The sequence below is a fragment of the Scylla paramamosain genome, chromosome 7, assembly GCF_035594125.1.
Source record: "Scylla paramamosain isolate STU-SP2022 chromosome 7, ASM3559412v1, whole genome shotgun sequence".
Taxonomy (NCBI): domain Eukaryota; kingdom Metazoa; phylum Arthropoda; class Malacostraca; order Decapoda; family Portunidae; genus Scylla; species Scylla paramamosain.
The window spans coordinates 26,295,616-26,310,615 of NC_087157.1; the positions used below are offsets into that span (position 1 = coordinate 26,295,616).

General features: G+C 46.4%; 1 protein-coding gene across 2 annotated transcripts in view; it reads left to right on the forward strand.

Annotated features, from left to right (window-relative positions):
- Positions 1-15,000, forward strand: part of LOC135102265 (disintegrin and metalloproteinase domain-containing protein 11-like) — a 345,267-nt gene that overhangs the window by 201,904 nt on the left and 128,363 nt on the right. For both annotated transcript variants that reach the window (XM_064007210.1, XM_064007209.1), the window contains exon 7: positions 12,428-12,571. In XM_064007210.1, the coding sequence (XP_063863280.1) occupies positions 12,428-12,571 (144 nt within the window). The remainder of the gene's footprint in view (positions 1-12,427; positions 12,572-15,000) is intronic.

The window sequence follows — 15,000 nt, forward strand, 5'->3', positions numbered from 1 at the left end:
AGTTAAATAAAGAGATAAGAAGAAATTGGTTCTCAAACGCAGTGGTAGATTAATGGAATGGACTCAGTAATCAGGTTGTTAGTGCTGAATCATTAGGGAACTTTAAAAGAAGATAAGACAAATTTATGGATAGGGATGATAAGAGGAAATAGGTGTTTCATACAGGGAATGTCACGTGTAGGCCTGATGGCTTCCTGCAGCTTCTCTTATTTTCTTATGTTCTTATGTTTATCACCACTGTCACCAAAACCATCTTCACCACACTTCTCACCATCCCTTACCACACTGCAATACCATTTTTTTTTTTTTTTTATGAATAACGAAGAGGGGAAAGAGGAAGAACTAAAGTGTATTTTCTCTCCCCTACTCAATAATTAAGGTTCATTACTACTACAGTTACCGAAATGTCTGTGATAGAGTACATGCAGGTAACCAGACTCGAATGCTGGTAGCTCTCATTAATATCATCCTCCTCCACACACACACACACACACACACACACACACACACACACACACACACACACACACACACACACACACACACACACACACACACACACACACACACACACACACACACACACACACACACACACACACACACACACACACACACACACAACATTCCATACCATTTTCAATCACCTACGTGTCTTACAAATTATTAACACGAGATAGAAACTGATAAAACTGACTAAAACTAATCAATGAACGAGCTTTGAGAATATTTTTAAGAGAGAGAGAAATACTGTGACATACGTACGTAGATGTGTTGATATGAAGAACACAGCTTTAAAATAAGACACGATTCAGAGAGAGAGAGAGAGAGAGAGAGAGAGAGAGAGAGAGAGAGAGAGAGAGAGAGAGATCTGGAGAAGGTGTGAGTGGCAAGTGTGTGTCATTTGAGTGGCAGGGCATCGATCACGCCACACAGAGCGACACTCATGATTAGTGTTCAATGTGTGTGATCACATTCCCGCCGCGGGCTGCATATGGCCGCGGAGGGATACCCGCTTGTACGAGGTGGTGGTGCTGAAGGATATATTTGTTACGTGGAGAACTGTAACAAAAGAAAGATACAGGTAGAGAGATTTATCATGAGTAAATATATTGTGACTTGGTAGACCGATAGATAGACTGATTGACTGATAGGTAAATGAATAGACTGTTAATGTATAGATGAATGAATTAATGAACAGACAGGAAGACAGATATTTGCATAATTGATAGATAGACAGGCATATATTTAAATAGAATTACAGATAGATGTACTGAATGATATAGGAATAGATAGACAGATAAAGTGATACATAAACAGATATATCGATTTCTGCATAGATGGAATAAATAGTATATTGAATAGGCGTACAAATAGCTGAAGATGATAGATATTAAATTAACAGTCAAATAGAGAGGTAGATAGTTGACCTATCAATGAAATACTACAATATGCATTGGTCAAGAAATATCTATATCTGAAGGTTAAATTATTCTTTAACTCTATTTCATCATATAGACACACCCTTTCATAAGTCTGAACGAAATTAGTAGACAGTTTTTTTTTTATCTCTACTCTTCTTTACGTGTATCTGAGAGACAGAGTTTGGCTTCCTCTCGCAGTGTTAGTGTGCTGGAGTCCACGTGTTATCACCTGAGTGTGGGTGTGGGTGTTGCGCCTCTCCTCCTTCACCACACGGCCATAAACACTCCCAGCGCATTACTTCTTCCCGTGGTCTTCGCTCATTTGTTATCCCTTGCTCTCTTTCTTCCCCTCACTTTGTTTTTTTCATCTTCACCTGTGTGTTCCTCCACCACTACCGCCTCCCACTTGTCATCCAACTCACTCCTTCCCACACTCTCGCTGCTTGCAATTCCTCACCTGCTTCGTCTTGACGTCTTGTGTGTGTGTGTGTGTGTGTGTGTGTGTGTGTGTGTGTGATAACATTTAGACCAGTAATTTCTTCAGCGTGACTGTTAAAGTTACCAGGACATAAAACTTGTACTCGTCTGCCAAATGTTTGTTGGAATAATTGCTTTCCACTTATCGGTAACAAATGGTTGCCTTCCCGTCCCCAACCCGCAGACATGTTTCAAGTGTCTTCGCTCACAGCATTACCATTTAAATATTTAACAAACAATTGAAAGTTAATGACAAGCAAACTTTTGGATGAAAAGTTAATCAGCCTGAGTTCATTCGCTTTGTTCTACATGGTGTCCACACATGTCTCCGTGTCACTTTTTTGCTAGCCGTGAGGGACAAATCTAACTGTTGGTGACGCGGTTCCCTCCTCACTGTGTGTATATGTGTGACGCCCTCTGAGGAGTGAGGGGCGCGGCGCAAGGTCAGCGTATCAACATCTGCCAGGGTTTCTACTGTCAAGGAACACGAGAAGTGCCTCCTCCAGCAAGCAAAGTCAGGCGTGAGGGGTCAGTGCCTTACGCTGCATGCTCAGTGGGCGGCGGCAGTCGTGCGTGACCCGCGGTGCTCAGGTCACCCGTGTCCCTCGTCACTGTGAAGCCTTTGTGTGGCGCCATTACCATAAGTGCAATGTGCTGGCTTCATTATTGACGGACAAGGTGTTATTGGCTCCTGGACGTTTCATAGTATTCATGAGTCCCTTTCCGCCGAGCATCGTCATCAATCACTTCCTGTGTTAAATTGGTAAAGGAGCTGAATCGTATATTTCATATTGATGGCGCGGCGTGTGTGAGGGACGGGCGGAGGGACACGCGGCGGCCCGCTCTCACACCGGCCCTCTTTAATGACCTGTCAAGCGCCGCCACACCACCACACCGTCACACCGCCACACTGGCCGGGAATTCCTTCGCCGCAGACAGAACAACACTGAACCATATTAGAAAGTCTTGTCGAACTTATATATATATATATATATATATATATATATATATATATATATATATATATATATATATATATATATATATATATATATATATATATATATATATATACACACACACACACACACACATGAGACCGATATTTGGTGGTGCTCAAAGCGGACAACAGACGGGTTACGGCTCAGTGGATCTAGCGAATATAAAATGATTGAGAGCTAAATGTTAATGAGTCTTGATGCAAACGAGGCTGGTGTGTGAGGCCTGCTAGGCTGTTATGTGTGTGTGTGTGTGTGTGTGTGTGTGTGTGTGTGTGGGTGGGTGGGTGGGTGGGTATGGGCATCATGCTCACCAGATGGCCCCAACACCGTAATGAAAGGACCCAAGCAGAAAAACGCAGAAAATTTGCCTTATTCATCACATCCCCAAGAGTGAATCGTCATCGTTGTCGTTGTTCACGTTGGTGCTGCTAATGTGGGTCCTGGTACTATTGCCCCTGCTCTCGTTAACACGGTTACTGGCGGCACTGCTGCATCTGTTCTGTCAGCGATGGGGTGGAACAGGGAAGAGTTAAGTCATCCAGAAATCGTTACAGTGTTCGGTTTTGCGGCGGAGTACTTCACTGAGTGGCAGGCAACGTGTGTGTGTGTGTGTGTGTGTGTGTGTGTGTGTGTGTGTGTGTGTGTGTGTAAATACTTTCACATTTAATTTCAACGCAATAGAAATCCCTCATAAGTGACCAACCCTTCTTAACCAATAACGAAAGAAACCGATAGACCAAAAAACAAGAGAGCAAGAGAGAGAGAGAGAGAGAGAGAGAGAGAGAGAGAGAGAGAGAGAGAGAGAGAGCCTGTTATTTACGTCGTAGAATTAAAGTTTTTGTGTGAATCGCTCATGTTCCCACACGAGTCTGGACCATCATTACGGCAGTCAGTCTGACCCCACTCCGCGCACAGCCTCCGGAACACTGATAAATAAGCTGACGTAACGTGGACGTGAAAAATGTGGACAAGATTAGCGAGGAATGAACCACAAACTGAGGTTGAGAGCATTGTAAGGGCCGCGGAGGTACAAGCCGGTGAGGGGAGCCAGCCACGGAGAGCGGAATATTGAGTGTGGCGTGTGGTGGAGAGAGAGAGAGAGAGAGAGAGAGAGAGAGAGAGAGAGAGAGAGAGAGAGCCCAGCATCCAAGCCTCACCTCTGACCTTTCTGGCCGCATGACGACTGCCGTTACTCATCCTTCCTGCATGAGAAGAGCTGAACAACCGTGTCTTTGCTTCATCTTAGCCTCCCCGCCTGCCCTCCGGTCCACCCTTGTCCTGGCGGCGGCTGTACAGTAATGCCCGGCCAGTGTAACGCTTAGCACTTCGTAACGGTGGCTTACAATGGCAGTGTTGTACTGTAGAAATGCGTTTGTAGATCTTGCGTGACACCATACAAATTAAAGGTTACGGTCTGAGAGAGAGAGAGAGAGAGAGAGAGAGAGAGAGAGAGAGAGAGAGAGAGAGAGAGAGAGAGAGAGAACGCCTGCCTACCATCCTGCCTGTCTGCGTATATGTGTTTCCATGCCTTTGTCTGTTTTGTATGTATGCATGTATGTATGTATGCATATATGTGTGTGTCTGTGTACCGTCAGCTTGCCGGTCTATTTGGCGGAATCTTTGGAACCATCCTGTTGGTGTTTGTTGACTCGTGGCCTGTGTTGACAACGCGCTGCTCTTCCATAACTCTATAGGACATCCCCATTTCCCCCTGCCTCCCTGCGTCCCTCCTCTGTACATCCCCACATCCCCACACGCTCCTGCTTCCCTCTCCTGTATATCCCCACAACCCCACACGCTCCTGCTTTCCTCCTTTACACATCCCCATATACCCACACGCCCCTGCTTCCCTGTCTCCTTCCCCTGTACATCCCCACACATCTTCCTCCCTGCCTCCTTGCCCCTACACGTCCACACCTCCCAGAACCAATTTCAATCCACAGGCGAACGATTTCCCGCGTAGACTGCCTGTGTTTATTCACTCTTAGGTGTTCTGCGATGCTCTGATCAGTATTAGTGTGTGTTTTGTTCTGCGTATTGGTGTCCCCGCTGTCTGCTGCTGCTGCTGCTGTGGTGGTGGTGGTGGTGATGGTGGGGCTGGCTTGTGGCGCACGGCTTGTGGTGGTTACCGGTAGTGGGCGCTTGTTGTTGACTCTGTGTGTTTGTGTGCTGAGAGAGAGAGAGAGAGAGAGAGAGAGAGAGAGAGAAGGGAAGGGAGAGGTTAGGTGTGTGTGTGTAGCTAGTGACTCCGCTCTCCTCTCCTCTCTGGTTGTCATAGTGCCGCCAGTGATATTATTCCCCATGACAACCACTCTCTCTCTCTCTCTCTCTCTCTCTCTCTCTCTCTCTCTCTCTCTCTCTCTCTCTCTCTCTCTCTCTCTCTCTCTCTCTCTACGCAAAGATGCTAGTGTCTTTCTTTTGCTGATTACGTATAGGCAGTGTGTGTGTGTGTGTGTGTGTGTGTGTGTGTGTGTGTGTGTGTGTGTGTGTGTGTGAGAGAGAGAGAAAGAGAGAGACCCCATGAATAAAGGTTTGGAAATTCTGGGGAAACAAGCATGAGAACCCACCGCCTGGCAGGGAACTCTAGGCGGCTGTCTTTTGTTTTGTTTCATCTGGTGGGCGGCAGTTAGAGGCCATTTGGCAAGATAAATGAGGTGGGCTGAAGGCAGTAGTCCCCTGGCCCATATTTATACCTGCTGGGTGTGGGATCCGCTGCAGCCGCCTCGTGTGTGCCCAGTCACCCGTGCTGGAGCTCATCTGTTTCACCTGTTTCACCTGTTTGAGTGCCGCGGTCCACTTCACAAACTGCAGGTCAGGTCTTCGGCTCCTCTCTGCGTGGACTCTATCTCCCTCTCACTCGCTTGCTCGCTCGCTCTCTTTTTTTTTCCGTCCCTGTCTCTTCATTTTTTTTTTTTTTATCTGCCTGTGAGTGTTGGTAAATGTGCGTGGGGGGGGGGGAGTGTTGATAGGTGTGTACTGGTGGGGGGGCGGGGTGAAAGCAGTGTTGATTTTTTTCTTTTTTTTTTTTTTTTTTTTGGGGTGGGGGTAGAGGGTGTTGTGTGTCTGTATGAGTGGGGGTGGATGTAAGGGGGGTGTATGGGTTACTGTGTGTCTGTGCGTGGTGGGAGAGTGTTGATAGGTGTGTGTATGGGGGGAAGCTGTGTGTGAGTGTGAGTGCTTTCGGATCCGTCTGTTCTTGTCTACGTATCGTATTAAGGGACTGAAAGTGTTTAAGTTTAAGGGAAAATCTTTCAGTGGCTTATCTTCAGTGTTTGTATGTAGGGCGAAATTAAAAGAGGTAGTAATAAGAAGCCGAAGGCTGATATACGTACTGTTATTTTGCTATACTCAAGAATATAGATTAACAAATGTGTACATAGAGTGAATTATAATAATGGTAAGAAGAAGTAAAAGATCCTAGTGGTAAGAAGATGATCCTATAATTTTACTGCCCTTGTCACGATCCCGGTTATCTTTCCAAGAAAGTGGACGTTACACTGATCCCAGAAAGTCTTAAAGGTCTGGATTTTTAAAGGCCTCGAATACCTAACCGACCTACCCGAAATTGTTAGCTATTAAACCCTCTCACAAAACCCTTACCTTGGCACAGCACGCCAGAAATCACCTCAATACCAGATCAATGTTGAATAGAAAACACAATTATTCTATATAATAACAGGATATATTGAATATAATGTTAACTTACAAATAACTTGAGGTAGTACACATTAAAGGAAATTAGGGGACAAATTTCTACCCAAGACCAACACAGGATAATCCCCACACTCAATCACAATAGATTCCCTCTTTTACACAGGCTCCTATATCGCCTCCCTTATTGCTCAAAGGTTATACACACCAATATATGACATTCCCGTCACTTCACAAAGCATTAAGACCCTTTCACTCCTTCATAGGCCGCTGAAATATTTTTCCCAGCTGCGGGAATTTCCCTAGACGCTGTCACCGTGTCACCAAGTAACAATTCACGTATTTTACCTCCTCAGACCTCATAAGACATCACCATCACCATAGATCACCTATAACACCATAACACCACCCCCAAAGACACCAATGACGCCACAACACCACCGCAGCCCCAACTACAAAATGGCTGCCTCTCACCCCGACACTATCCCCTCAGCGTTACATAACCAACACAACTCACCAACCACATTTCAGCGGAAAAGAGGTCTTGGTACCACAAAAAAAAATCACCAACCTGATCCTGGATATCAGGATTATACCACCACATCACAAATACCTCTACACATACAGTCGGTCACCACACCACACTCGAATTTATCCCCTGAGAAACGCCACCCTCTGTTATCCCTCAGGGCCTCTGGCACTCTGAAATTCTGCTGAGTCAGATACACAAGCCAAACGTGTATCGTCCCCTCGCCTCCACACATTCCACCTCACATTTTCCCTTACATATAAAGAACTTAAATTATGAAGAGAATGATACTACATGATATAAAATGAGTAAATAAGTCTTATACTAACTTATAACTAAGAACAAAGATATGTTTAGAAGGAAAACGGAACACGGTGGACACTAAGTAAACGTGTTCCTTTTCAGGGCGAACTCGGCAAATAACATGACACCCTTGAGAACGAATGGACAAATGCATAAATACGTACCTGTACACACGCCTAAATTACCGTACATCAAGATGGATATGAACAACTGTAAGAAAAAAAATTAAGAACAATAAAATGTAAGAAGCACAGCGTGTAGAAGCCATGAAGGGAAACACCAAACTTTTAAGTATCAGTAGATTTCTTATGTCAGAGTACGATCGTGTAGGTTTACCATAATAAAGTAACAAGTATCATTTTACTCCTGAAAGCGTTAACAAGCATCATATTACCACTCAAAGGGTTAAACTACCTCCAGGCAAACTGACACGAGGTAATGCTGGGCCGGTGGTTTGACCTCCATACTCGGCAAGGGATCAGTATCACGGCTAGGGAGGATCCAGCCCCATTAGGCCGCCGTGCACTCCCTCTCGCGGCCGACTCTCCCCTCCCAGCCTCGCGGTGATGCGCCCCTGAAAACATGCTCCATATTCTAAAACACATCGACTAATTTCAAAAGACTCTTGTTAAAGTTACACAAAATTTTTAAGAGTGTTTGTATGGTTCTAGTAACAAATTAACAAGATTTCTACATTATTAACAGGAGAAAGACCCTTGAGAACCTGACTGATTATCTCTGTGGCCTTTGGAAGTCGCGGTGAGAGAGCGAAGTACGAGTATTTCTGAATACCGCCCCCATGACGCACGGAGGCTATATATTCACAACGGCGATCTCTGTTGAGCCTAATGTGCGGCGGGTCATTAAACACGTTCATCTTTTAGGGTGTGTGTGTGTGTGTGTGTGTGTGTGTGTGTGTGTGTGTGTGTGTGTGTGTGTGTGTGTGTGTGTGTGTGTGTGTGTGTGTGTGTGTGTGTGTGTGTGTGGCGCGGTGGATTCCCTCGCTCCGTCTTTCTCGCTTCTAAGGTCCGTATTTGCTCTCCTCACCACGACACCAAGGGCCACGGAGATGATTAGCAGGGTTCTCAAGATCGTTTCTCCTTTTATTAATGTAGAAACCTTTTTATTTTGTCACTGAACCGTATGAACAGTTAAAAAACCTCGTGTAACTTCAACTAGAGCCTTGTGAAAGTAGTGGACGTGCTGCTCAGAAGTGTTTCAGAATATGATTCAAACTCTCTCTCGGTATTCTGGGCGCCTGCCACAAAGCCGGGATTAGCTAAGACGTGGCTTTGTGTGGCTCCCTAATTGCTCCCCCGGATGCAGGTGTGTTGTGGCCAGCAGTGTTGAGTTGGTGGTAATTTGTCTGTATTTCACATTGTCTTGCTTAAAAACATTCCATCCTGAGTGAGAAAGACTTACGAGCGCCCCCGAAGAAGCATTGTGTGGCGTGTCCCTGAGGGAGGGTAGGCTGCTATCGGGGACGTAACGAACATAAGGGAAGCTGTAAAAAGCCAGTAGGCCTACACGTGGCATGCTTACGTACGTCCACCTAGCATCCTTTTTGTATTTATTCTTTTCAAAGCTCCCTATTGACTCTGCACTAACACCTTGGTTACTGAGTTTATTCTAGTCATCTAGCACTATTTGAGAAACCAATGCCTTCCTGTCCCTTTTTTTTATGTACAAATTATTGAAACTTACATCTGTCATTTTAAGTCCTGTCTAAATTCCAGTGCTATCTTGATATCTAGGATAGGATTGATAAATTTCGTGACAGTTCTCATAACTCTGGACTTTCTTTTTGGACTATTTTGGTACTGTCATCTTTAGTGAGACTTTTTGTCTCCTGTTTTTGTTGTCCTTAGCCAGCGCCTCCCTTACATAAAAAATTCCTGATAGTCAAGAGTACGAAGGTAAACTCTGGAACTCCCTGCCTACTTTTGTATTTCCACCTTCTTATGACTTAAATTCTTTAAAAGAAGGTTTCAAGACACATTCTCCAATATTTCATTATTATATTTGACTTCCCTTTGGGAACTAGCACACAAGTGGGCCTTTTCTTCAGTTTTATTGCCCTTGTAGATGAGATATAGGGTTGTGGATGAGGTTATAGAGTTACAGATGGAATGGAGTGATGAAGTGGAGGTGGAGTGGGAGTTGCACCTTCAGTTGAATCCCCGTTGCCTTCTTGAGAGTCTCACATTCCTGTAATTACAGTTAGGAAACACCGGTACTTAGTGTTAATCTTCTTAATCATGCGGTACCTGTCTTCTGCCTACTTAAGTTTTGTGTTGCTGTCCATCACTCCAGCACACCAGCGGCCCAGGGGCGCCTCCTCCCTAGGACGTGCCTCATCCCTCGTGTCCCTTAGTCTCTCCTTTATCCGTCTTAATGGGGAAAGGGAAAAGGAAATGAACCTCAAAAGGGCTTGGTGAAGGTGGACAGGAACTAGAGAGAGAGAGAGAGAGAGAGAGAGAGAGAGAGAGAGAGAGAGAGAGAGAGAGAGAGAGAGTGAGAGTTTGTTACCCGTACATATATGTTAAGTCCAACTCCTTAAAATAAACAAATAATGCAGTAGGCCACAGTCAGACCTCCCTATGTTGATCTACACACGAGCATTTATTCATTCACCTATTTACTCTGCTTAACTTTGTGGCCGATAGGCAAGCTGTGTACTTCCCAAGGCTGGAGTCACATGGGAGTTAAGAAATCGGATTATTTTCAGCTTAGATAAAAGCGTGGACCTTTCCCTTCTCCTCCGCCTCTGCTCCTCCGCCTTCGACCCTCACCCACCCGTCACCCACCACCCCCCTCACCCGCGTCCCGTCTCCCGCACCCTTAGCATCACCAGAATTGTGACGTTATACATTAAAACCTTGACAGAGCTCTTTGCATATGGCATAAATTCCCGGAGTGTCTCTGCCAGGTAATGGAAAAGTACATAAAAACAAAAGAAGTCTGGGAAACGTACTCTGTAACCTCTGTAGGAATCTGCACAGCCCCTCGCCCAGGTTTGGTTAGGTTAGATTGGGACACACTGCCCTTTCCACTTATTGTAGTAGCAACCGATCCTCTTTGTGGCCATACAATGAGAAGATCGACATTAGGTTAGGTTAGGTTGGGACTCGCTGTCTTCCCCAGTTATCGTAGTGGCATCCGAGTCTCTATGAAAGGATCGACATTAGGTTAGGTTAGATTTGGTTAGGTTAGGCAAGATTAGAACGCTTCTCCCAAGTCATCGTAGTAGCATCCGAGCCTCTTTGTTGCCATGTAATGAGAGGATCGAGATTAATCTGTGTAAGAGCTGCACTGCCAAGGGTTACCGCCTCCCTCTCTTGTGAACCAGCCCTCACTACTACCTCCCTCCCTCCCTGCCCCACCCCTCACTACTGCCCCTCTCTCTCTCTCTCTCTCTCTCTCTCTCTCTCTCTCTCTCTCTCTCTCTCTCTCTCTCTCTCTCTCTCTCTCTCTCTCTCTCTCTCTCTCTCTCTCTCTCTCTCTCCCTTCCTATCCCTCACTTCTGTATCTCCCTTCCTCCCTCCATCCCCTATCCCTCACCACCCGTCCTCTTACCCTCCCAACCCTCGAGGGCACACACACACACACACACACACACACACACACACACACACACACACACACACACACACACACACACACACACACACACAGTTACGGGGCTCCCTCACACAATGGATATTACTCTGGTTCAGGCTGGTCCACTCTTTTTAGATGATGGATTGCATTTATCATAATATTTGTGATGAAAAAACCTGGTGGTGGTGGTGGTGGTGGTGGTGGTGGTGGTGCCGCCGCTTCTGCCTGCCTGCTCGTGTTAGGTTTGAGGTTATGGAGAAAGGGGGAGGTTAGGGAGAGAGGGGTGAGGGATGGGAGGTTCTGTCTTGTGGTGCGGTTGTTTTGTGTCCTCTCTCTCTCGTTTTTTTTTTTTTTTTTTTTTTTTATGGCGGAGTGAAAGTTGAGGATTGGTGAGTGAGTGCATCGCTTTTGTTTGTGTGTGTGTGTGTGTGTGTGTGTGTGTGTGTGTGTGTGTGTGTGTGTGTGTGTGTGTGTGTGTGTTTAGTGCTCAAGTATAGATGGCGCTCTCTCTCTCTCTCTCTCTCTCTCTCTCTCTCTCTCTCTCTCTCTCTCTCTCTCTCTCTCTCTCTCTCTCTCTCTCTCTCTCTCTCTCTCTCTCTCTAGAATGAGTAATGCCGGGCGATGCAACAATGGCAGCAGCAGCAGCAATAATGAGTCAATCCCTCGAGTAGATAGATGAATCTGGCACATAACTGAGCGAAGGCAGGGCGAGGCGAGGCGAGGGAAGAGAGAAAGACTGAATGTGTTGGATCATCTAATACGGTCCTCCTCAAGCCTTATTAAGAGCTATTTGAGCCTTATTAATGCTCTCCAGGAAGCCTCGCGGGCAACGGGGACTCCGGAGGAAGGAAGGACGGGGGAAAACCAAATTAAGACTGACTCTAATTACTTTGGGGAGATAAGTCGTTCCATACTTGATTAAGCGTACAGGTGTATGATTAGTGTTGACATGTGGACGGGTTCCCGAGTCTTGCCGGGGATGTGGAGGAAGACAAACATGGGGAAGGTCAGTTTGGTGGAGTGAAGACTGGTATCCCTCCACTCTTCACCCGTCCATCCACCTCATCAGGTCCTCCAGTCCACCGTGAAATGTCTAACACAAGGAACCCTCCCTCTCTTCCTCCCTCTCTCACTCTCCCCTCCCGAGATGTAATTCCTCCCCCTGCTAATAAGAAGTGGGTCTTATTTCCGTGTGGGTAACGGGACGATGGGGTCATTTTGCCTCACCTTGGCTCCCTCCCCATCATCTCCTCCCCATTGCCTTCTCTTCCATTAATCATCGGATTCCACGCGTTTGGGTTTCACGGAGGTTAACACGAACTGATAGGATAAGGCCAAAGGACTTCAATGTAATGTGATATGCATATTTCAACGTATTATCCTGTGATCACGTGATGCAGAGTCAGAACATTGTACTAACCGGGTCTTTCTTCCCCCCCCAGCTGGAGCACTGCTACTACCACGGCACAGTGAAGGACTACTCGGGCGCCATCGCTGCCTTCAGGACCTGCAATGGCTTGGCGGGCATCATCCAGCTGGGCAACGAGACTCTCCTCGTCTCCCCGATGGTTGGCGGTGAAAAGCTGGTGAGTGGCAAGCCGAAGAGGGGCTGGGAGGGGCTGGGAGGGGTTGGGAAGGAATTGGAGGGGCGGGCGTTGGGACAGAGTATTAGAATAGGAACTGAGGCTTCCCCTGCGAAATATTCGGTAGGATATTTTTCCCCGCTCCCTCAGTGATCAGGACGGGCCATGCGGCGGAAAAGGTGAGGCGGTGAGAGCATCAAACCCTCCACGCTTCCAGGTTCACCTCCCGCATCAGCCACGGTCTTCCTAAAGCTGCTGTGTCTTCATCCTGGCCAGACGTGTATTGCTGGGACCTCTGAATGTTTAGCTATGTTATCGTGCTCTAATTCGTCTTTCGTTCCTCAGCTCATCCCCCACCCCCACCCCCTCCCTCCCTTCCACAGCCAGCAGGGAAGCAGCATCATATTACCTCACTCCCGCAGCCCAACCACACCTCCTCCCGCTGTGACAATCCCAAGACATCATCCACGAAATAAAAGCTTCAGAAATTTGGAAAAAAAAAACCGTATATATATAAAGAAAATAAACACTCGTAGATAAAACCCGTAGCTGGGGAAATCGGCTTACCTCGTTCGTCAATATCGGACAGGGATCTGGATTCTCAATACCCGATTTGTGGATGTTTTCTAACTCTCAGCATCGTCATACGCGGCCGATGCTGAGCCTGGAGTATTTACTGGTAGGCTTCGAGGGTTTTTTTTTCTCTCTCTCCACGGGCAGCGTCTTGTGATGATATACTCATTGTGGTGTTGTGTTATTAGGGAATTACGGACTCTCTCTCTCTCTCTCTCTCTCTCTCTCTCTCTCTCTCTCTCTCTCTCTCTCTCTCTCTCTCTCTCTCTCTCTCTCTCTCTCTCTCTCTCTCTCTCTCTCTGCGTGCCAGGAAAATATTTTTTTCAAGTAAAACTGTTGCGAAGGCATTGTCATTGCAGTTATATCTAATTTCTTTTTAATTATTATTAGAGAAAGATAAGAAGATGTGGCAGTTTGGTTTCGTTAGGGTAAGAAAATTATTAAATTATGAAGAATTGCAACTGAGTATGTTTTGTTTCTTTACCTACCAGAAAAAATAAATGGCTTCACATGAGATTGAGATAAGCGTAGGTAATTTTATAATAATACCTGCATTTTTAAGTACTGAGGAAGTTTATTATTTATCCTACTAGCGAGGTAAGTGGGAGTCGAGTTTATGTGCCCGCAAGTTAGTTCACGGAGACTTCACTGGCGGCAATTCACTCTACTGCTGACATCGGGTTGGACCTTTGCCTCCCTCTCACCACCCCGCCCCCTCCTCTCCCTACCTTTCTTCTCCTCCATCCCTCCCTCCGCGCCGTCTCTTTAAAGTTAAGATTAATCCCCGCCACAAATCAGCCCCGTTGTGCATCCCCCGCATTGTTTCCTTTCATACGTGGCCAAAGTGACAAAAACCCGCGGCACTTAGCAAGGAGGGAGCCACTGGGCACCACGCCAGCGGCAGAGAGGAAGCCCTGTATAGAGATCCCAGCCACAAGACCACAGCAGCCTCGTACGGTGGTTCAGTGGCTGTAATTATGTAATGATAAATTGGTGTCTTATTAATGGTCACAAATGGTAGTTTTAGTTTCTATTTCTTTCTTAACAATACGAGAGGATATATTTCTTTTTCAATACGGCACAGATGAAAAAAAAATTACCTAGTGATTGATGGATAGATAGATAGATAGATAGACAGACGTGCATTTGCGCAATCTAGTGATGTTACTAAAACTTCTGAAACATTTTTGCACATCACAAGTTGAGGCAGCTGTACGTATCCATCTGTGGTATTAAATTACAGACTTAATGACACCTTTCCTTTTAATCCACGGGTATGAGTCCAAATATTCATGAAATCACGAGACCTCACCTCACCTAACTGGGATTCGAACTAAGAGGTGCCAGTCGAGCTGTAGAGTTGGTGACACGTTTTCCCCATGACACCAGCTGTCCTTATGAGTCAAGAGCCGCTGCCAGATGCACAGGACGTCGGTATATTTGATCCTGTGTTGACTCGCGTTCAGCTGCTGCGGGACCTTCCACTCTGGGCACGGGTGAGCTAAGGGCGAGGCTGGCGTGGCGAGGAAAGGGGGGTAATAGGTTAATAGGAGCGAGCCGCCTTTGCTTCATCCATCACAGGAAAGACTCGTGGCTCTTATGAAAACTGTGTGTGGGAAAGGCGACACCTGGCCACCCTGTCTCGTGTTGCGGCTCCCATCACACCTGCCGCCCCCTCACCGCGTCTCACACCCTGACACCCTGACACCTACTCCCTAGTCTCGTGTCCCCCTTCCCCCTCCTCCCCTTCATCATCTCCAGTGCACGTCTTTCGACACACACACACACACACACACACACACACACACACACACACACACACACACACACACACACACACACACACACACACACACACA